General features: G+C 40.3%; 4 protein-coding genes across 14 annotated transcripts; all 4 read left to right on the top strand.

Annotated features, from left to right (window-relative positions):
* The first annotated feature begins 25 nt into the window (after window positions 1–25).
* Window positions 26–4,561, top strand: LOC105286302 (armadillo-like helical domain-containing protein 3). Of its 2 annotated transcripts, XM_011351166.3 has the most exons (11): window positions 26–646; window positions 943–1,122; window positions 1,439–1,724; window positions 1,985–2,118; window positions 2,228–2,438; window positions 2,637–2,931; window positions 3,011–3,228; window positions 3,428–3,660; window positions 3,745–3,871; window positions 3,954–4,228; window positions 4,312–4,404. In XM_011351166.3, the coding sequence occupies exons 2-11, from the start codon at window positions 976–978 to the stop codon at window positions 4,402–4,404; spliced, it is 2,019 nt and encodes a 672-aa protein (XP_011349468.1). In that variant the 5' UTR covers window positions 26–646; window positions 943–975. The 2 variants fall into 2 exon arrangements, with proteins under 2 accessions (XP_011349468.1, XP_019889490.1); XM_020033931.2 differs by lacking the exon at window positions 26–646 and having other exon boundaries at window positions 976–1,122; window positions 4,312–4,561.
* Window positions 4,562–5,572: 1,011 nt separating this feature from the next.
* LOC105286301 (HMG box transcription factor BBX) lies at window positions 5,573–12,237 on the top strand. Of its 4 annotated transcripts, none has more exons than XM_011351164.3 (8): window positions 5,573–5,775; window positions 7,956–8,156; window positions 8,312–8,767; window positions 8,857–9,044; window positions 9,136–9,258; window positions 9,329–9,430; window positions 9,508–9,839; window positions 10,072–12,237. In XM_011351164.3, exons 1-8 carry the CDS (start codon window positions 5,749–5,751, stop codon window positions 10,158–10,160), a joined length of 1,518 nt encoding a protein of 505 aa, XP_011349466.2. In that variant the 5' UTR covers window positions 5,573–5,748; the 3' UTR covers window positions 10,161–12,237. The 4 variants fall into 4 exon arrangements, with proteins under 4 accessions (XP_011349466.2, XP_026830392.1, XP_019889491.2 ...); XM_026974591.1 differs by lacking the exon at window positions 5,573–5,775 and adding an exon at window positions 5,815–6,268; XM_020033932.2 differs by lacking the exon at window positions 5,573–5,775 and adding an exon at window positions 6,284–6,725.
* Window positions 12,238–12,583: 346 nt separating this feature from the next.
* On the top strand, window positions 12,584–13,923 carry LOC105286300 (protein yippee-like 5). 4 transcript variants are annotated; one of them, XR_003407366.1, is made up of 4 exons: window positions 12,609–12,963; window positions 13,096–13,308; window positions 13,624–13,685; window positions 13,753–13,923. XR_003407366.1 is itself a non-coding variant. In XM_011351162.3 (3 exons), the coding sequence occupies exons 1-3, from the start codon at window positions 12,803–12,805 to the stop codon at window positions 13,869–13,871; spliced, it is 342 nt and encodes a 113-aa protein (XP_011349464.1). In that variant the 5' UTR covers window positions 12,584–12,802; the 3' UTR covers window positions 13,872–13,923. The 4 variants fall into 4 exon arrangements, 3 of the variants coding, with proteins under 3 accessions (XP_011349464.1, XP_011349462.1, XP_011349461.1); XM_011351162.3 differs by lacking the exon at window positions 13,096–13,308 and having other exon boundaries at window positions 12,584–12,963; XM_011351160.3 differs by having other exon boundaries at window positions 13,624–13,920.
* Window positions 13,924–14,126: 203 nt separating this feature from the next.
* On the top strand, window positions 14,127–22,449 carry LOC105286299 (protein Smaug). 4 transcript variants are annotated; one of them, XM_011351157.3, is made up of 9 exons: window positions 14,127–14,463; window positions 15,960–16,296; window positions 16,392–16,716; window positions 16,773–17,038; window positions 17,122–17,235; window positions 17,347–17,721; window positions 17,826–17,985; window positions 18,076–18,334; window positions 18,434–22,449. In XM_011351157.3, exons 2-9 carry the CDS (start codon window positions 16,083–16,085, stop codon window positions 18,602–18,604), a joined length of 1,884 nt encoding a protein of 627 aa, XP_011349459.2. In that variant the 5' UTR covers window positions 14,127–14,463; window positions 15,960–16,082; the 3' UTR covers window positions 18,605–22,449. The 4 variants fall into 4 exon arrangements, with proteins under 4 accessions (XP_011349459.2, XP_011349457.2, XP_011349456.2 ...); XM_011351155.3 differs by having other exon boundaries at window positions 14,128–14,301; window positions 18,431–22,449; XM_011351154.3 differs by having other exon boundaries at window positions 14,128–14,463; window positions 18,431–22,449.
* The last annotated feature ends 55 nt before the right edge of the window (window positions 22,450–22,504 follow it).

Here is a 22,504-nt window from a genome sequence, read left to right as displayed (position 1 = left end):
ACTTGGACAGTATGGTTGGCATTCTGTAGGGGTTTTCGTTCGGCTTTTTTAGTTCCATAAAAGTCCGCTACGAGCCACCACTATCTTTGATCGAGGTGTGACGTAGTAGTATGACTACATGATAGATCAGCCGCGATATTATTATATTATTTTCAAGTAATGCAATTCAAAATATCCTAAGATGAAAGTTCATTTTAAAATAATGTAATTTAAAGACGAATGAAAGTCTTAACTTTCAAGTACTAGAATTTAATGGCAACACGAATATTTTTATATGTAAACTTTTTTACTTTATATAGTTTTATATAAATGTTTACTTTTACTTTATTTCTAAATTATCTTCTTTAAATGATTAATGATTAAAAGTATAAAGAAATTTAACAAATTTTTATAGTAATGCAAGAGATCAATACGAATCGTGTTTTTAATAACAGTAAATTAAGTTTATCGCATGATACTGGAAGCTTCTTTCATGTGGACTTGATTTTAATTCGATTCGAAGAATGAGGCGGGTTTCATGTTAGCTGACATACTGAACTAACCTCAAAGTTCTTTTTGTATCTTTAATTTTGGACATGAGCGATAATTTCGATTGAATTCTGATTATTCATATGATGCACACTTATTATAATTTCGAAAAAGTTCGGTGAGAGAAACATTGGATAATTTTTCATTATCTCCTGTACTTAATATCAGTGAATTTTAACAAATGTCTATTGACGTCGTATTGAAGCTCCGAATTTATTTTTTGGGAAACAAGATTTTAGAATCTAAGAAGTAAAAACATGTTGGAAAGAGAGGTTTCTGTTAAAGTAAAGAAAGCTGTAACGAAAGAAAGTACAAAAAATGAGTTTAGATAAAATTTAAGAGATACGATCAGTACTTGCATTATACTTGCATTATTATGAGAAAAATCGTTTTTACGTATCAATATGGTTCTAGAGTTTGAATATGAGGACAAATTAATCGTTTATCATGGCTATGAGAAAAAGAAGTGGCTCTGGCGCCAAGCGTCAACATAAATGCAAGCTGGTACCGATCTATGAGAGTTTCTTTAAAGGCGAAGATTTAACACTAGCTCATCCAAATTTCTGGAATGAATTGTTCCTCATTAAACCTATGGTATGTGCATTTTATAGAATATAAATAAAATCTCTTTTTGACCAGATGATAAGTAATAACAGAAAGATGAATATTTTATGATAATTTACAACTTTTCCTTGCTCCCTCATCTCAGTAGCTTCTCTTAACCCATTTTGCCATTATATAGTTGATTAAAATTTAGTCAGGAGCAGAAAATATATTATAAATATCTTTAAAAGGATAAAGACATGTTTTTTTACAGAATTTGTATAAAACTTAAATATATTTTAATGTTAGAATTAAATTTTTTTAAAACTAATTTTCCCATAATTGGAGATGAATATTATAATATCAGGTACCTCATATCGAGAGTGAAATTCTGCATATGACATCGGAACAGTTAAATGCTAGCAAAGAAAATTTGAATGCACTGGTATGCCATTGTGTCGACACGTTAGTTGATGAACATCCATTTAGAATAGTATATGCACTGCAAACTTTGGCAGCGGTTATTCAGTCTATGTACAAGAAAGCCAACCAAGGAGACTATGGATTTAATTTAATAGATATTCTAGTAGGCTTTGACTCTGCGGAGCAAAGGATGACAACATTAATGCAGCATTGCAATAATTTTTTAACAGGTATAGGTATATAGATATACAGATCATTTAATAAGCATTTGTATCACTTTTCCTAACATAACAGCAATATATATTTACTTGAATTCAATAGAAAGATTATTTATTCCAATCGGAAATAACTAAATTATTAATGTTGTAATAGCATCATGTAAAAAAGAAATAGTCTTGACAAAATGTATATTATGACAAATTGTTTTTGATATTGTTTTTGGGTTAAACCGAAAAATAATTAACAAGAAAAATTTGTCTTTCTTTTGTAGGTGAATATCCAGACAGTTTGAAAGCTTTATGCCTGAAATTATTGTTGATAATAGTTACTGGTATGGACAATATCAGCCAAAATACCTTATTAGAATATGTGATGCTAAACAGTGTTTTTGAATCACTGATTCAAGTAAGTTAAATAGAATTTTATAATCACTTTCCAAGTTTCTACAAAAGGTTTACGTTTATAGCATGATTAAACTTGTCCTAACAGTGATTTATTTTATCTTTTGTCGCAGTTATTGAGAGATACAGCTACTAGAAATCGCCACGGCCATGATGCGGTTTTATTATTAACGCTTCTAGTCAACTACAGAAAGTACGAGAGTGCAAATCCTTATATTGTTAAATTATCAATTCTGGATGATGAATTAGCTCTCAACGGATACGGGCAAGCTATATCGGGTTCATTAACCGAGTTTTGCCGGCAATTCGTTCAACAAAGAGCAGGTATTGCAAAACAGGATGATCTATAGCATAATGTATTGATTATTTTTGAATAATCTTAACACGATAATTAGTCATGTCGTACGTTGGACGGATTAATTCTTTTTTAAAACATCCTTTACGCTAATGTGATACGTAATGTTTGATATAGTGCAAACATCTAGTATAGCAATATACATATAATGTAATACACGTGTTTAGAGATACAAGCATCTTGGTTATCCTCGCTGACTAGTATAGTCGGGAGCATGTTTGTCGGCGAAGAAGAAGCAAAAACGCAACAAGTTCGTGCAAATAATGCTTTACTCTTAGCTTTATATGAAGCTACACATTTAAATCGTAACTTCGTAACTACGTTGGCCTATACGCAAAGCGATACTAGTGCACCTCCGTCGCCGAATAATACTTTAGGTCCAAATGCAGTAGCTCCTGGTGCTTCTCCACCCGACGTCATGGCTCAACCGTTTAATCTCTTAGCGACTTTTCTGCAATATTGGTAAGAAGATAAAAATAAAAGCCATTAATGTGCTCTTGATGATCCATTGAGTTTTAATTGTGACTCGTCTCTATTACAGTTCGATAGTTATGCAAGTTATTAGAACAGAGGCTATAATGAATAACGTGAAATTGTGTTTCCTGATATTAAGCTGCATCGCGGAAGATCAATACGCAAACAGTTTAATGCACGATGCAAATCTGGCATTTCGAGTACAACTGCATAGAGTTCCCATGCATCATAGAAAGTTACAAGACAAGGCAGCGCCTGCTCAACCACTTGCAGCCACGTTACTCGGTATCCTTTCAGATATTATATATTATAATACCGGAGATGACACGCGCGCTTGTGAAGAATTTTTGGGAAATGTTTCAACATTTACATCGAGTTTTCTTTGAAATCCGTTCTTGAGCCATGTTCATTTAACTGTTTTCATATTTTCGGCTACAGTTTCAACGAAGATATACAAATCATTTCGCATATAATTTAATTGCAGATCTGCTGGTTGAGTTTGTAACATCGCACATGATGAAAAAATTTCCACTTGAATTGTATCATCAATGCATCGGCGTGCTGCAAAGGCTGTTATGTTACCAAAAGAGGTGTCGCGTTAGGCTTGGTTATCAATGGCGAGATCTTTGGACTGCATTAATTAATCTACTCAAGTTCTTAACGACACACGAGAGCCATCTTATTAAGAAAATGAACATATTTCCTTTAGCTATCCAGGTAAGAAGATATTGAAACTTGATCGATCGTGTTGTCGTGGGATCGAGTATAGTAATATTTCCGCCAATATTTCCTGTACAACAGGTGGTAAACATTCTAAACTTTTTTATCACATACGCTGATACTTTTCTGTCATCGCCTAGTAGCTACGACGAGTTGTTTTACGAAATTATTCGTATGAGACTTATCTTCACCAATTTAAACGCTATGGGTAAGCAAGTTGGTGTGAGAATTATTTCAGCGTTACGAATAAAACCAGACTACTTTATAACGAGATGTAAAAACTGTTTTAGCACTTAGGTACTCGACCAGTGAATCGTACGAATACAAAGAACATGCGCTTAAGCTAACGAACTCTCTCGTCAATGTGAGAGACATAGTAAATCATTTTCCACCAAAAATAGCTGCATGGCTGGCGAAAGAAAGCTTGTCGACACCAACGGAACAGCAAATTCTAGCGGTCATCATACAGAATTATGATAGTCTCGCTTTAAAATTGCAGGATAATTTGGACCAGTATGAGAGATATTCAGAAAAGCCTAATCATACTGCATTTTTTGAGGAAATGGTAATGGCTGATAGAATTTCTAGTCGCGCACGCACAACAGCTGTGAAAAGATTATCATCAGGTTTAAAGTATCGTGTTTTCAGGTGACTGGAGTGATAGTGGATACAAGGGCTTCGATAGATCTTAATAACTTAGATACGCAAACTATATTAGAGGAGCTTTCAAATATCTCATAATGTAAAAGTATGCACAATACGTTGCAATATATTTTCGACATTGCGACTATTATAATAGATTTTTCTCTTATATACTCCTAGCCTGCTACTTTTGTAAGTTGTTTAAAACTTAAGGATATATATATCGTGTACGTACGTAATCCTTGTGTAAATAATATATGAGAGATGAGAGAAAAATATTAATTTATCGTTTTTCAAATCAGTTTTCTCAGAACGACCGAATCGGAAAAAAAAAGATTTAATTTGCATTTTTCAACTTATTATTACACGAGAAAGACCGCTCGTTCTCCAGGATTACAAACCCCTTCTCTCAAAGGCGAGGGTTAATTTTTCCATACCATCCGAGTTAAAAGTCTTGACTGTGAACTAAAGTCGTCGCATGATGAGCACGACGCGCTAAATTTACCCTATGTGAATTCGACTGCACAACACATGTAGCATGCGTAGAGAGGATATTTTCTGCTTAAACATTTAGAGATGGAGATCCTAGCACCAAAGTGTCGAGAATAGTTTCTAAGTCGAAAAGTTGATTCCTCAACGAAGACGCTACCGTACCCCTGACCAAGTTTGACAATCATCTGGACGTCAACAGCTGCGACGTCAATGCCACGTGACAATCAGCTGTTTTGGCGTGCGTGCGCATAGACGCAGTCTAGGGACTTTTTGCAGTAACGCGACTCGCGAGCATGCGCACACCGGACTGCGGCGCGCGACAATTCGAAGAAATTCGCTGCGGGCGAGACGCGCGACTTGCACGAGGGATAACTCCCCGAAACGCTGATTAAATCGCCGGAATCATTGGCGTCTGGATTCCGCCTGGAGACGTGCGCGTGCTTATAAATACGCCATAACGTGGCGCGACACCGCGACGTCAGCAACCGCGCGAGGTTTCAGTGAAGAGCTCGTCGGCGAAACCGTAGCTCGCGCCCACCCACGACGATTATGATCCACAACGGATTTGTGCAATGAATTGTACAGCGGAGTACGCGTGACATCTTCTCCCGTTGGATATTCCCGGACGTAATGGGATACGAACGAAGCGGGGCGAAGCGAGCGGAGCGAATGGACGTCGTCACGTTCGCGTATCCTACGAGAATTTTCTCTCACGTGGGCCGTGTGCCGTGTGTGTCAAGCGCGTGCGTTGGTGGGAGCGAGACGAAAAGTGGGGGAAGAGGCCGCGGGCAGAACGAGGATGCACTACGTGATTCACCGCGTGCGAGCGAAATGGAGGAACGAGTGAGGAACGAGTGAGCGAGCGAGTCAGTCAGCCCGGAACGCCAGTACGGAGCGCAGCTTTGTCCGTGTGTTATGCGCCGCTGAGTGAATTGTCAAGTGGAATCAGAAATGGCTGCCAACGAGCAACAACGTAAGGTGAGTGAGCACCACAGGGAGATTGCATGGATTTATCCTTTGTCGAGGAGAAGCGACGCGCCATGAAACGCGTCGGCGACGACGTGGGAATCGCGCGACCATGCACCGTCCTTCCCATCGGACGAAACGTGCGCTTTTGTGTCAAAAGTCATCGGCTGATTCATTTCGCGATGCCGTGCACCGTCGTGCGCGATATCGACGTGCGACCACGGGGACAAAGACGACGGGGACGACGGACGGACGACGTTTCGTCACATCGACGTGTTCGTGTGCGTGTGTGTGTGTGAACGACGGGTGTGCGCAGGGAAGAACCCCGGTGGGATATCGCGGGGCGCGGACGTTCCTCGCGCGAGCCACATTCCCGAATAATCCGCTCGTCTTCATTCAAAGATCGCGCAGTCGGTCCACCGTATTTACATTCGTCGGTCAGCCGAGCAGCTGTCAGTGTGCGTCGTATGACAGCACGAGGATGCACGACGATCGCGGTGACGATGTGAGTGATTTCGACGAGCTCGGCCAGAAAAATTGATTGAAACCGTCGTGAATTCTCCGAGTGTCCCCCCTCTCTTTCTTTCGTTCTTTCTCCAATTAGGTTTTCATTTCCTTATCCGTGCGCTCGTGGGGGCATCGCGTAAATTTTGCTGACGGTGTAATCAAAGCGCAGCGCCGTAACGTTCGACACGGCACGACACGGGCCGCGATTCGAGACGTGTGACAGCTCGGGCTAAGCTATGAATTCCCTGCCGCCGCTGTCCTGCCGATGCCTTCCTCCTTTCTGTTTTCTTGTTCTCAGGGAACCCTTGGGAACGTTTGGTGCGCAAAAACCTAGCGCAAGGGAGAACACACAGGCTCCTCCTCCTCCTCCTCTGGGAATATTCTCGAGGCAATTCGCAGGCGGTCAACGTCGCGCGATTCCATCCGACGCAGTCCTCGCCGAGAACAACATATGCGTCAGTCTCCTTTATCGTCGAGACTGTTTACGTCGCAAAACTGCAACGCGAAATGTCGGGAGATCGACGAGATCCATGGCGTTGTCGTTGCGTGCCTCTCGCAATTCGGGAATTACGCGTGTCGGATCATCCGATCTTCTTTTCTGCTCCGCGAAAGTACCGTTTGATAAAACGAGAACTCGCCGCGAAACTCTCTGTATCGCTCTTTGTATCTCGGCCGCCGATAAGCCCGATCGTATGTTTTTCTGAGTTTGTGGTAAATCGGATCGATCGGCACGGCACGACACGGCACGGAATACGCCGAATTGTCGCACGCTGTATCGTGAACGGAACGCGTTCACTGCAAAACATCGTGTCATCGCGGATAAGCGCGACGACACAACGACGACGGCGGATGATGCAAATGTATGATAGCGCGGGGCCACGAAGCACGCGAATCCTCCCGAATCGGATGATTCCACGGACGAGATTCCGCGTTCTCCTGCCTCATATCGCGTTCAGACATATGTTGCAATTGTGCGCACACGATATACATTTTGCGTGTACAGGACTAGTTTTTCTTTCCGCCGACTGGCAAACTTTCTCATTTATTTTCGGACGCGTGTGTGATTGTATGCGCGAGGTTCTCTAGATCCTTGGGATCTGCGTATTTTCCTCGGCCAAGAATCGATTGGCCAAATTGTGGATGTGGATCAATGTCGAGCGTAAAAGTTTAATAGCGGTCGATACGCGACCTCAGACATTGGGCAAGCCGTGTCACTTTAAGGCTTCATCAATACAGCAACATGGCTACATAAGTATGGCTATAATGCAAAGCTTGATGATACACAAACGCGGGGAGATTTCCTAATGCAACGGAGAAAAGAGGATGGATGTATTGTCGTTATTTGTCTCGACTCGTAAAAGACTCGTCAAATGTCCGGAAACATATGGTTTGCGTAATAATGTTTGCGTATACGAGGCCGCACTGAATAATTATATTCAGGATTCATATTACAAGTAGCTGATTAACAATGTGACCAACGTGTTCATTTATATACGGAACATAACTGTCACTGGAATTAGATGCGGAATAAATTAGAGTTGCGCGAAGCTGGATTGTTTGCTTCAATTAAAATTGATTTTTTTATAACTACCGAGTTTATGCAAAGTTTATTACGCTTACGTTTTCAATGGAGTATATGACGTTGCAGATTTTACAAAATAACATGCGTTATTCTAACTAAATAGGAATCACGTGAGGCACGGGAACCAGCCCATCATGCAAGGCGTCCCATGAACGCATTTCTGATTTTTTGTAAGAGGCATCGCGGCTCGGTGCGATCTGGCTTTCCACATTTAGAAAACAGAGCTGTTACAAGGGTCTTGGGCGAGTGGTGGGCAACCCTTCATCCTGATCAAAAACGTTCCTACACAAATCTCGCACAGGAGGTGAGTAGGAAGAGATTGAAGAATAAATGAGGCAATTGTTACACAAACTATTGAAAATATTGTAATAACGTTGCTTCTCCACACGTTCAACCAAGTTTTCAAGTAAAGATTCTCCACAAGAGAAATACCAACACCAGGCATAATTATTTTTTCAGTACAAGGATGCGTTTTTGAATGCGAATCCTGACTTCAAGTGGTACAAATTACCAGCACCTCCGCTACGTACTTTAAATACTAGGCCTACCAACAAGAAGCAGGAGTCGAGTAGTAGTGGCGCGCAATCCACAGATAGTGTCAAATCTGAATACGAGTCTTCCGATTGTACAAAGCCAGACAGACGGGACGGACAATTAATTCAACCGGGCAAACTAGCGGACGAGTCGCAAATTGGTGGGCTCAGTTCTCTGTTTACGCCTCAAAAGACAGAGTCGTCTGAGGAACAGGTGACAGTGAACGGTATCATAGCGGAAAATGACATTCCGAAGCCACCTAAGAAAAGGTATACGGAATCGCCTTTCCAAAGTGATCAGAAACGAGACTGCAAAGCGGATCTCTTTGGCGAAAAAAAGAGGAAACGAGCCGAGTCAAATAACAACGAACAACACGAAACGGTAAGATTCGATACAGAGAATTTGAGACATTGTGAAACAAGTTTCGCAATTTCACGATATAACATCTCTCTTAACGTTTTACCAATTAGATCATAGAGGATGAGAAACACGCAATAAATCCCTTTGCGGCGACACACACGCAACCGGAGGAGAACAGTTTTCGTAGCGAAAGAACGTGTAAAGGTTTACGTTATCAGAAATTTCTTGCTGAACAGATGAAAAATATTGGCCCGTCTGGGCAACAAACTAAACGAAGACGGATAACTGGCAGTCATGGGTAGTTAGCGAGATCTTACATAAAATATCTCAGGATAAAACTGTAACTTTGTAATAAAGGAGCGATATATATGTATCCTTAATGTTTTTAGATCTGATGAACGTCCAAATGAAAGAAGAAATTCCATTTCCTCGAACGTCAGCGAAAAGACAGATTCTTTGAGCAGTGAGGGAGGAAATAGCTCTCGCGGAGAGCTGGAACATCTCGTGGAGAGGTAAATACTTGATCAAGTTTTACATTTAGAATACATTAGTACTAAAACTGATTTTAATACATACATTTAGTGCTGAAGGAAATATGGAAGCTTCGAGACCCGAAGATACGGAAACTGAGGGAGCCGAAGTGGATTATGGTCCTTGGACAGCACGTAAAAGATTTCGAGCCGAGTATGTTCTTCGAAATAGTCTATCTAGATAATTATATTGTAGGAAAGCATGTGTACATTATGTAACAATTTCCGCAGAGACTTTAATTTGGAAAAGAAGATCGAAGCACTACCCTCATTGAGCCTGGAGGAGTTTCAAGAGAAGAAGAAGCAGCAACGTACGAAAAAAAAGAAAATTTTACAAAAGGTCAACTCTTCGGCGAGCAAGAGGCACCAAAATAATCCGTCTTCTAGCAGTCAGACAAGCAGCCAGACCCGAAGGATGAATGCGACAAATGTGAGTTCCGAGGATTTGGAGAAGGCTCACCTCGTTGGAAGCCAGAAACGAAAAGCACGGAAACAAAGCATAACGCGGAATGCTGCGGCAATAAATTCAGCCAAACAGTCTGAGGATCAAGAAGCAAATAAATGTAAGTTGGAAACAATTTCTTCAAACTATTCAAACCACATGATTTTACATGTTTATCGTTGATTCCAATTTTATCAAATTTAAATAACAAAATTTTCTCGTGTAATCTTTTTCGGGATACTCGAAACGAAAAGACCCGGATGTGCATCTAAAACGGCGCAACACTTTGATGTTCTTATTAAATATTTCAGTTTACGTTTACAAGTGTTAATCGATATTTTGCACATTGATAGCTTGGTGTGCGTCCCCAGATCTTGAAGCTCTAGAGTGTCTTGCTACGGTTGCCGCCAACAGAACAAAACTCACCAAAAATAACGCTTAATTGTGTCACCCATTAAATGAGTGGCCAGATACGCGGCTACGATAAGGTTGCACTCTGTGAAGACCAAAACTTTATTAAGTTATCTCCATGCAATTTCCTATCACCGGGATTACTACTCTAGTATATATTTCTCCAAGTGCTGTTATAAACGATATCGTCGCGGTATCGGAAATGTATGATTATTGTTAATATCTCTATTGTTACAATCTTTACTATTATTAATATTAATCTTGTATGACTGCTATCGACCCATAGTCTATTCCATTATTCAGTATGCCAGGGACGTTCTTGGAGTAACACAGTTTTATTGACACGATAGGATAAAGATAACTTTCGGATATCTTTCTTTTGTAGCTTATTTTCCATGGGAAGTCATTTTCTGATTGCCGTTTCGATTCGAAGCGTACAATTTTATTCAGTTTCATTTCTGTTACTCTTAGTTGTACATAAAGTAATGGAGTTGTCTAATTTTTACGAATAATAATAAATATTTTATCATGCCTTACTAAGCCCGCAACAATATTCTTAATAGTCTACGATTTTCTTCCTCTTTGTCAAATCTATCTAGAGTCTTTGTGAACATTTTTATGGAAATTCTATGAATCACGATAATATATATAATGCCAACATTGAACCTGATTAGATAACACGAACCTGTGTCCATATATCTATATCTATGAAGATATATTGAGTCAGACTTAAATTAAGAATTAAATTAAGAGGAGAATTAACAGGAGCAAGAACTTGTTTTACATTGTTATATTTTGCACGGAAGATTTGTATGTTACTTTTTCTTTTTTTTTGTCAAAGTCAAATTGGCACAGTCAAGTTGGAGAATTCAGTGTAATCGATTTTTCATGTAACATATTGAGAGGAACTTAGTTTTATTTCCTGCGTGTAACAGGCGCGAAAACATATTTTATTTTAATTCTACCATGTTATTTTATCGGCGTTAATGTACATAGGTATAGGTGCAGTATTATATACAAATGTGCGAGATGGAATATCCTTTAACATCCATGCGTTCGCTGAACATCAAAAAGGGTATAATCAAAATATGGATATATGCATACGCGACCATTGTTTATATGTTGTACATGCGTACATGCGAATTAGACGCGTGCTCACACATGTAAAGTTAAATGTGTATAGATTTTGGACACATACGCGTGCGCGCTGATACACGATATATAAAAAAAGGTATATCGTGTTTTATATTGAAATATGCGTGTGTATATGTATATGTAATAGAGTGTGTATATGCATGATATGTAATAGAGTGATAAGACTATCTACATATGTGAATGTATATTTATAAAATATTTATATATCAGCTATATATATATCTTACATACTTAGGGATAAGACCACGATGATGGATCCGATGATGCGACTTTTGCTCTGTTTGAGAAAGTAAGAGACTTGTCTGTGATTTCGGCTAAAGGAGTTTTTAATATTTTATATTTTTCTATTGGTTTTTTCTTTCTTCTCTCCTTCTCTCTCTCTCTCTCTATCTCTGTTTTTTTCTCTCATTCTTTCTCTTTATACATATATATATATATATATATAACTAACTTCCTATTTTTCTCATTTCCTCTTTTTAAACATGTGTATATAAAACTCCTGTAACTACATACGTTAACAATTGAATCTTGTGTGGTGAAAACGTTTGTAAAGTGATAGGAACAAGCATGTAACATTAATAGGTTTTTCCATAGCAAAGGAATGTATTGATTGTATTTCAAATGTGCCTTGATGAAATATGAACATAGCGATTAAACGACCGACCAACAATATATTTTGGATTCGTTTCGCTCTTCTGACCGCATTTTGGCTTTTACATTTGCACCTACCACGGTGTTCGCGACTGTGTTGGTGCAAGATTTTACACTCGGGCTTAGTTGCCAATGTATAAAGATTATGGATGTTTACCGAATTCAGGGGAGAATGTTTCGAGTTTTACTGCACAAAACATCTATGTACCTAGCTTTAAAAGAATGTAATTTACACGAGTCTATATACGTGTACATATTGTATACCATTTATATAAATAATAAAGATATAATATTTTGATGTATATGTATATTTCATTTACCATCCTTTTCCTCTAATTGTATATTTTTAACTAAAAAAAAGAGAAATTATGTACGTGGATATGTCTTGTAATAGCTTGTACTTAATTTGTATTTCTAATGTACATTTCAAAATAATCACAATCTTTTTTAACTTTAATTATGATACACACACATTATTTATTTCGTGTAAACGGATTCCATCTGAAATGAAATGCTTCTAAACGGATTCAAATATCCCGCGTCGTGTCTGGATATTCATGCGCTTTACGCGTCTTCCTTCACGTCTTCGCGTCGAGTCTAGTGTTTCCATGAGTCGTGGTCTACGCGGCAAGCAACAAACACTTCTCCCACTTTCTCCCTCAATGTTATACATTACACACGCATACATTGACGCGCGCCATAGCGACATAGCAGCGTCAGCGGTCAGCGAGGCAGTGTAGCAACAGTATGACAATTGCGTGGTGTAGCCTTCGTTTGCTGCGACGTGCGACCGTATCGATTCGCTGACCAGACGAAGCCCGCTGATCGTAGAGCAATTTGGATTAGATTATTCAGCCGCCTCTCGCGATGGGAGTGATATTTCTCGAACACATCGGCGGCGCTCGGCTGTTCTCCTGCGCCTCCTGTGACACCAACCTCACTAACAGGTCACAGCTCGTGAGCACACGCTTCACGGGTGCCACGGGACGTGCTTTTCTCTTCAACAAAGTCGTCAATCTGAATTATAGGTGCGTTTATCCAATTCTCTTCACTTGCTTCTCTTACAAGATTAACTGTTTCATCAAAACTATGTGAATATCCAAAGTTCACACACTCTCGTCGTATCTTTTAATCATTTAACCGTATCGCGTGATATACAGCGAGGTACAGGATAGAGTGATGCTGACGGGTCGTCACATGGTCCGAGACGTCAGCTGCAAAAACTGTGATGCTAAGCTCGGCTGGGTGTACGAATTTGCAACAGACGAGCAGCAACGATACAAGGAAGGTCGTGTTATCCTGGAGCGAGCTCTTGTCACAGAGAGCGGTGGATTGAGCGAGAATATTTAATATTTAATACCGAGCAGCGTTTAGTACGTTAAGGAGTAACTGACCTAATTTGTGTATAATTGTGTATATAAGCTATATAATTTTTCAATTGTTTTTTTTCACTTTGATCTTGTCGACTTGTTTGTGCGCAAGCAAGTATTATGACGCTAATTTAATTCGTAAGCGATAACTTGCAACATCCTCACGAGTATGCTGCGATCCATCTTTCATAAACAAAGAAAAGAGAATGCGTTTCCCAGGCCTTGTTCTTACATTGTGTTAGCAGCATACGTTTCGCATCGGATCTTATTCATGACAACTGTTGAATCTACGTAAACATTATTGGTGTTTTCTTGTAGATGGAACATTAATAAACTGACTTCAATGGCAAAAATATGTTTGTCAAGAAAATTAGGAAAACGTGAGTATATAGAGCTTAGTAATTCGACTTAGTGTATCGACTAGTGCAATATAAACGTATATTATAGGTGGGACAAGACGTGTATCGTGTAACTTTATTTGTACCTCCAATATCTCCAATAAATTTCCTAGAAGAAGGAACAATAATGTATCAGATACTCCAAGACATGTGTCGCAACAATGTTGACTGCAGAATATATATATAAATAAAGTGCAAAACATTCCTTCTTTGATACAAAGTTGGCCACGTTATGATCTTTCCGATACCTGAGTGGTAATTCTCAGTAACTTGCATCATGTTCGTTTTCGTGCAGTTCCAGTTAGCATTATCAACGTGTCAGCGACACAAAGGACCCGCGCCCATCCGCGCATCGCGATTGGTCAGCACGTTCGGCGTCGTGGCCAATCGCCGCGACTCGCGAGTGAGCCGAGCGGACGGCGGGGTAGTGTGGTCACGTCACGTAGGCCCACCGTGTGGCACTGTGGTGGATAGATGTTTCTCGCGACCGGAAGTCGCGTAAAATGTTGTAAATCGTGCGTCTCGTTGCTGTCCTCGCGTCGAAGAGAAGAAAGCGTGCCGATAGAAGGAAGTTTTTCGTTGACTCATCTCACACACGGTAATTACAAAGTGCATTTGATTCCGCGGAACCATCGACGGGCTGAGCGGGAAGGGAGTGGATCGTGCCTGCTCCAATTCAACGACGTCGGCGTGCCGACCGACTGAAGCTAGCGGCGTATTGTTTGCTTTGCTCCATTGCTGCGTCTCGGCAATGAGATAGGTATGATCGTACGAAGCCGTCTCCTTATCAATTCTGCACCGCTCGGGATTTCTCTTTCGAGTTTCTTCGTCCTTGTCATCAATCGACCATTCTCGATCGCCCCCCGCGGAGCGGTGCTCGCTAACCGTGGCAACTCGGAATAGCCATTTTTTTGTCTTTGTTCCCTCTTGTTTTCGTGTTCTTTGCTTTCGCTCCCTCGCCAGCATGTACGCATATATGTTTTCGTCATGTTGTGTCTCGCATTTATTACCGGTTTCTGTTTCTTTTTCCTCTCTCTCTCGCGCGCTCTTTCCCTTCCCCTCTTTCGTCGTCATCTTGTGACGTCACGCGCACGCACACAGTAGCGCGCGACGTTGACGCCGAATCGACGATTCCCGAAATTTTTTGCAAACTTCCGGTGAAATGGGCCACGTTCGCGGAGATCACCAAGAGTGACGAAATACTGATTTTCTGGCTGTAAGAGGAAAGGATGTTTTATGGTATTTTAGTCTCGCGAAGCGCTCGTTTATCCGTTCTCTTTCTTGCCCTCCGCATCGTCCTCCGTCTCGCGCGCGCGGTGCCATTGCACCGCCGAAGCAAATCGCAGCAGGAAAGGCTATAAATACACACGCATCGCGCGCGGGGTAAACAAACTTGACCTCAGCGGAATTCTTATCGGCGTATACATACAAACGGCGTTAGGTTATGTCGCGCCTACATTTTCCGAATTCGGTGCGTCGTATTATCGCACGGTCGACGTTGCGGAGGCGGCGTTTTCACGAACGACGATGAAAAATCTGCCAGAGTTCGGCATGCCGGATAACACGGCGACGGAAAAGCGTCGCACGGGTCGCACCTATGATCGCGCGTTCGTTTGCTCGTGATTGTTCCGTTACTACCACTATTTTCTGCTGCTATCGTTTCTTTACTGTTGATAAAAATGGCTCGATATATATAGCTCGGGGAAAACCTGACGAATTTTTCATGGCCGCCCGATGCCGTGTAATCGCGCAGCGAAGTGAACGTAGCTGCTGTTATACGCGACATATATGCGTCGTTCGGCAAACCTGGCAAAACAGGAACGCGTTGGCAGGCCTTTCGCACTCTTTGTTCCGTCGATTCGCCAAGATGCGCCTCTTGTTTTGCCAGTGTAGATTCTCGGCTTCGAGGCACGTATTTTCACCGAACTAGCGTGTAATTGCGGCGCTATTTCGCTGTATCGGTCATGGAAAATTTTTCAAAATTCAAGTTACATTAATCTTAATAAATAAATAGTTTATGTGTATAGGTCTTTCTCCATTTCTGCTTTGTGCATATTTTTTCATATGTTGCACAGGTACGCGCGCGCGCGTAAATAATTTGTGCAAAAATGATAAAAAAAATAAAGATTCAATTCCCTCGTAAAGTAAAACCGAATTAATTTGCGCATCTAACACACGCACACATACATTCAATTTTAATTAATGAAATGGAAATAAATTTTAATGTTTGGTTTTAATTGTTTTTTTTTATAACAGAGGCTAGTGGCATTTATCGGCTATTTGAAGACTGTGAACACGTGTGCTGTGTGTATTTATCTTGGGTGATTTTTAAACACGCTAGTTTTGAGGAAGGAAAATTCTTGATACACGCTGTACAAAATGAAGTGGTCGAACGCTACCCCCTTTAACGAACAAGTGGGCGAATTGACACGTGTATTCTCCCAATGGAACGAGTGCGAACAAACTGTCGTTCTTTATGCACTACTGCGCCGTATACCAGCAGTTCAAGCAAGATTCCTTGCACAGGCGGTGCAGCATTCTCTGCATTCTGTGTCGGAATTGGGTATGAAGGAAAGAAATGCCAATGATCCAGGTAATTGTGTACTCAAGGACAAACTGCATGTACATTTTAAATAACCATATTTGATGCGTGGATACGTTAACCGTAAAATATTTGAATTATTTCAGAGTACATTGGTAAATTAATCGGTTCAGATATGCAACAGGCGCTCAGTAAACTCTTGTTACATTTGCCCTTGCTGAATCCAAGTAATGCAGAGTGCAAAGCATGCTACCTACGGGTGATACCAGAATTAGTGAACTACTGCGTAACCACGGGACAATTCACAGAACAGACGCAGCAACTCCTGAGCTATACTCTGATACATCCAGCTATAACTAGTCAAGACAGACGCTTTTTAACTCAGTGGCTTAAAGACTTGGAGGATCGCATCAGCAGTAGCACGGTGCCAGTCACTTGCGCTGTCGAAGATTATTCGAATACTCAAAACAGGTGAATGAACAAATTGAAGGAAAGATCGCCGTACCAAAGATTAATTGCAATTTTAGTTCTTTCCATGTAACAAGATGGGACCACGTACCGTGGTTGAGAAATCCTAAGCAACAGAATGATCAGAATTTCTTCAGTGGGCAACCGAGCACTTCAACCTTCAACCCGCAATTCCCGCCGCCCATTAACCGTCAACGTCGCTCGAATAGCCTGACACCACCCGTAGCGTCGTCGCATCATCTCGAGATCGGCGATCGCGCTGGCAATATGAACAACACGAGCAGGCACAAGCCACGCAGCTTTAGTGTCTCCGGAGATCACACTAGTAATTCCCACCTGTACTTTGTACATACTCGAATCTACATTATGTCCGCGTGTTGATTTAAACGGCGATTATGTTTTACACAGGCAATATTAATATTGGTCTGAGTCCGTTGAGCCCGCAGAGCTCCTGCGCGAGTAGCGGCAGTGAGAGTCGTTTGGACGAAGCTCCGTTTCGTACTCTCGCGAGCGGCATGAGAGGTAAGTTCCAAATGTGATTCCAACATTGAATACAAGGTGGACAAGATATAATCGGATAAAGCTGTTTAAAATCTAAATTTTTAATTAAATCGCTGCTCCTTTCGCTCTCAGATGTACCAGCATGGCTTAAATCGTTACGTCTTCACAAGTACAGCAACCTGTTCGCCAATATAAGCTACGAGGAGATGTTGCAAACGACGGAGGAGCAATTGGCCGAGCAAGGAGTTACAAAGGGCGCCAGGCACAAGTTGGCGCTCTCTATCGCAAAGTTGCATCAGCGATACAATTTGCTCGTAAATTTAGAAAAGAATTTCACACAATCGACCGTACATCGCGATGGTACACAAAATTCGTTCTCGTACGGTCCATTGTTGCTCGTCAATACGATGGACGAACTGAAAACGATCCTGGCCACCCCGTTGAAACCGACTCGAGAAAACGATCCGCAAGATATTCCCGCGCAGTTTATGAAGGTGGTTGTAAAATGTACGTATAAAGACAACAAACAAACGGTTTAAGTTTGTTATGACCCGCTGAAATATATATACATAGAGTGATTGGAGGAAAATCATGTGTCATCATTTTCGTAGTGTGCGGTTGGATGGTTCTGGACAGTGTGGACGACAGTATTCTGTGTGGATGCGTCAACATTTTGGAGAAGGTAATGCAGCACGATTGTTTCTCGCAGAAGCAGAAGGAAAGAGTGCAGCAGTGGCGCAGCAGACTTGGCAATCCGCGACCAGCTGCAAGGTGAGTCATTGAAGCGTATTTTCCGCTCCACAGAAAATATATGTAATTATGGAAATGTAATGATAAAAATATATATTCTTGAAAATTTAGATGGCAAAACAGTTTTGGGTACAGTAATAACCGGAGGCACGGAGGCAATCCGCAGCAGCATAGGAAACCGAGCCTGAATATGAGCCATATGCACAATACCCATGCATTCAGCAATCAGTTCGCAATCACCTCCCACAGAAACAGCATATCTACGCCGTATCTGCAAACTAATCAGAATCAGAATCAGAATCAGAATATGAATCTGAATCTGAACAATTTGCGCACGATGCACGTTCCTGAGAGAAGACCGACCATGCAGGTACGAACGATTGCCCTTTCGAAATTTTACTCCGATACCGCGCGTATACATGACCAGTTTATTAATATACTTTTGCCTTTGATGTGTTTTACGTAGCAGTCTATGCAAAAAGTGCAACGTATCGCTAGCGCGCCGCGGGAGTACCATCTAGGACAGTCTATCTTGGGAGTGAACGAAAGGATGGAACCGGAAATCGACATCGAAATGGAATCGGAAATGGAATCTCTTTGCTACAGGGTGGCCGAGCAAGGGATAGGGGGCGAGGCCTAATCTTCCATATTCGCGTGTCCTAGGATTTACTTCGTAAGTAAATCCGAATAATGCTTTTCGGATTTTCGATTCCGAAAACTCATAAAAAAGAGAGAGAAAGAGAGACTCCGTTTGCCAAAACTTGAGTGAGCAAAACGGCGCGTACTAGCGAGCGATTATTAATCATTAATCATGACTAAAGGAAATATTACATATTACTCATATGCGAATATTGCGTGTACGTACACACAACACACACACACGCTTACACGCTTACACGCTTACTTTTGGAATTTAACAGCGGTACCAAATGGATAAAATGTCCGACACTTGCGACATTGCTGAGGTGAAGATAAATCAGCTTTGAGTGAATGAATGATAAAGAGAACATTATTATATAGATGTTCTTACATATTTAACACTTCTATACGTACACTCAACTTAACAGGCGCGTATAAATTGTATTTTTTATTATATCTGATGCAATGATATTATTAATTGACCGAATTTGGTAAGTCAAATTCTATTAAAATGCTAGAGAAATGGATCTTTCCTCGACTCTTTGCTGCATCCGTATATATAAATATATAAGAAACAAAACTATGTACACACATTGCATATATACGATAAGATTTTATGAAAGGAATTTTAAATCATACTAAACGCGAGGAAAGAGTACTGAAAAAGAAAATGGTATTATCCTACGGTGTTCTGCAATATTATTTTTCATGTTATTTGTCCATTTTGTATAGAATGGAATCGGTATATGATTTTAAACGGCAGAAGACGTAGGTAACAATATTGTACATAATGTAATTCGCTTTTAACAAGTCGACTGATTTTACTTCTTTTTACTATTATTACTACGATTAATTACATTTTTATTACCAACTATTGCTATCTCACTCCTACTATTATTATCGCTACTATTACTACTACTATTACTACTACTACTCTCGTAATTACATTATCGCTATTATCGTTTTTCACAACACTCCCGTGTACTATCGCTTTATCGCTTTATCACTGTTGTAAGAGAACGAGCATACTTAAAGGATCGTCATCTTGTCGCATAAGTTAATCCGAGCGCATACCTTTAAAACTTAGTCTCAGCTGTTACCGGAGAGCATGTATGGCGGCATGTATGCTTCGTAGTTTGCACACAGATCTCGTGATTTTTTTTCCCAATTTGGTTAGTGAATTCTACTCCCTTCTCTTTTTCTATTTTTATGCGATGGTAGACTACATAAACGCGAGTAAATAAACAATAATTAAGATATTAAGGGCCTTATATCGATGGAAACGAGCGAATCTATAAGAGACGTAGAAATTTCATATTATAAAGTAGCAGCGAAATTCGAGGGGGCAGACTGGCGTCACGTATCGTGACGCGACATCGAAATCTGTGGCTTTAAATTATAAGCATACATCGTATCTAAAATCTATTTAGCACGTCAAACTAGCGTGTCGCGAATAACGTAGCATAATATTTTTTCGTGCAAGAAGAAAATTAAATATATTAAATTGCATTAGCTAGTAAGTAACAATCGATGATAGTGATTTTAAAAAAAAATAATTAAAGACTGATCAATTCACGCGCCACGATCCGTCGGTTTAAATTTTGTTTAAAGAACGCTTCGCTGTCCTTCCGTTCGCATGGATCTCGTGCGCGTGAATAGAAGAATTGGAAGACTGCGATTGACAAACTGTCAAAATATTAAAAGTTAGCAAACGTGCAGAGAGAGAGAGAGAGAGAGAGCGAGGGAGAGGGATAGATATATGAATGAGGAGAATAATATATGAATAAAAGAGCGTAGAGTATTCAAATTGAAAAGAATAAAGGTAGTTAACGTATATTATAGCGATTAAACTTGTAATGATTATATTGCTAAAGGATAATACGTGTAAGAACGCGGTGATTTCTCGAATCCAAGAATACCCCTGCTGAAAATAATAAAAACTGTACTGTATATCTTTAGTAACGACTTTAGTAAACGGAACGAACAACTAATACTTAATTACTATTTATTTTCACACGCAATATGTTCTATTCGATCAGTGGCAATAGTACCAAAAAAACATACATAAATGATCAGATTTACATACGCATACACACAGAGATATACATATATACGTATATATTTATACGTATATATCGATGAAACCCGTATGAATTCCAAGCGAAACGATCAAAAACTAGTCAAATAATACATTTTTAATTTTTACCAGTTAACCTGTATAGTTAATTAATTGTATATTAAATTTACGTGCACATAATATTACCATGATAATTTAGAAATACAAGAAAAACACAGACACATATACCACACACATTCACCATGTTATACATGCACGTAATAAGTAAGGCGACCCAAGCAGAGAAGACAAGCGAAAAAGCTCAAAGACTGGAAGCGATACATTAGAAACTTCATTCAACGTAGGAATTATTATATCTCATCTAATCGAAATGCAGCATTTAATCACCAACTGACAAAGGCAGGACCTGAACTATAAGAGAGATTTTATCCGCGAAACTTGCGTAGCGATCAGAATTGAAAAAAAAAAAAACAAAAAAAAATGAAAAATATTGATCAATCCTACCGAGGAACGAAACCGCCGCTGCGTTAACTTTCTGCCGATCTATTATTAATCAATCGTCATTGTTGTTTGTAGTAAGCTTATGGGCGTAGCGTAACATATGTACTTAGTACCAACACAATCTCGTTATTAGAATCGCTGGACATCCGTCTTGCTGAAAATTAATCGGCGGCGGTTGTTTCGTGACTTCCCGGGACACGATGTTGCCGGTGCGTACGAATGAGCGATGTAACAAACGGATGGGCGTGGACGCGGAATGTTCAATCGCAAAGTGGAAAATGACGAAAGAAGCATCGATACGAGACATCGATAATGACGCGCAACGTTTCCGTTTGAAAAATTCACGTGGCTACATATTGATAGAACTGCCACTATTTCTCTGTCAGTGTACAAGGCACCGAGACCTTGCGTTCGAGCTCTCGTTATTTTCCAACCTACGATTAATACGAGCGTGTGCACATTTTATTTTTTCTTGACTCGCTACAGTCATATCGAGTTCTCCGGTCGACTTCCACGGCATGGACGCCAGTAAAATGTACCACGCTCGCCGTGTTTTGTTATCCGCTCGTTGACCTCGGGGTTCAGGACGAACGAAACGAAAGTAGGATATGTGCGGGATGAAAAATTTGCGGGATACTCTTTGGCCGGACACTTGCGATTACCGACTGCTGAAGAGTTGTGCATTGATGATTATACTAGTAGTAGTAGTGTAGTAGTAGTAGTAGTAGTAGTAGTAGTAGTAGTAGTAGTAGTAGTAGTAGTAGTAGTAGTAATAGTAATAGTAGTAGTAGTAGTAGCAGCTTTAGAATGACTTTCCTTGTGATTTCGGGAATGAGACGATGCGAGTTTCCGGCTAAAGATGTCCACGGCGACCGAGACGGCAAGCGATAATTACATCCGGTGCGGTCACAACGTAAGACCCGACAAGTTATAGTTGACTAATTTTTGCTTTAAAATGAAATTATGCGTCACGCGACCGGAAAGCGTATCGCGGGACGCATTTTTTTTGTATGTGGGGATTTCGCATCTTCGCCCCGAGTAACTAGTGTTCACATTTTGCCGCAGCTTCTTCAGATAATACTAGATAAGCTGTAATAAGATCTTTTGAATTCGTCAAATTGCTAACCGGGGTATCTTAGTCACATAAGTAAGCTGGATAACTTGTAAAAATGCAATTTTTGTACTGTTATGAAAAGTTAATAGACGAGGGTATACTGACGTTGTAGCGTGAAGGAACATTTTTCAATAAAAGATTTTTCATACGCATATATATATATATACACACACAATACATATACATATGTTTTTTTGTGTGCTGCAAAT

Source organism: Ooceraea biroi, chromosome 13 (assembly GCF_003672135.1).
Source record: "Ooceraea biroi isolate clonal line C1 chromosome 13, Obir_v5.4, whole genome shotgun sequence".
Lineage (NCBI taxonomy): Eukaryota > Metazoa > Arthropoda > Insecta > Hymenoptera > Formicidae > Ooceraea > Ooceraea biroi.
Note: the sequence above shows the minus strand (reverse complement) of the source record. Positions and strands in the feature narration are given on the sequence as shown.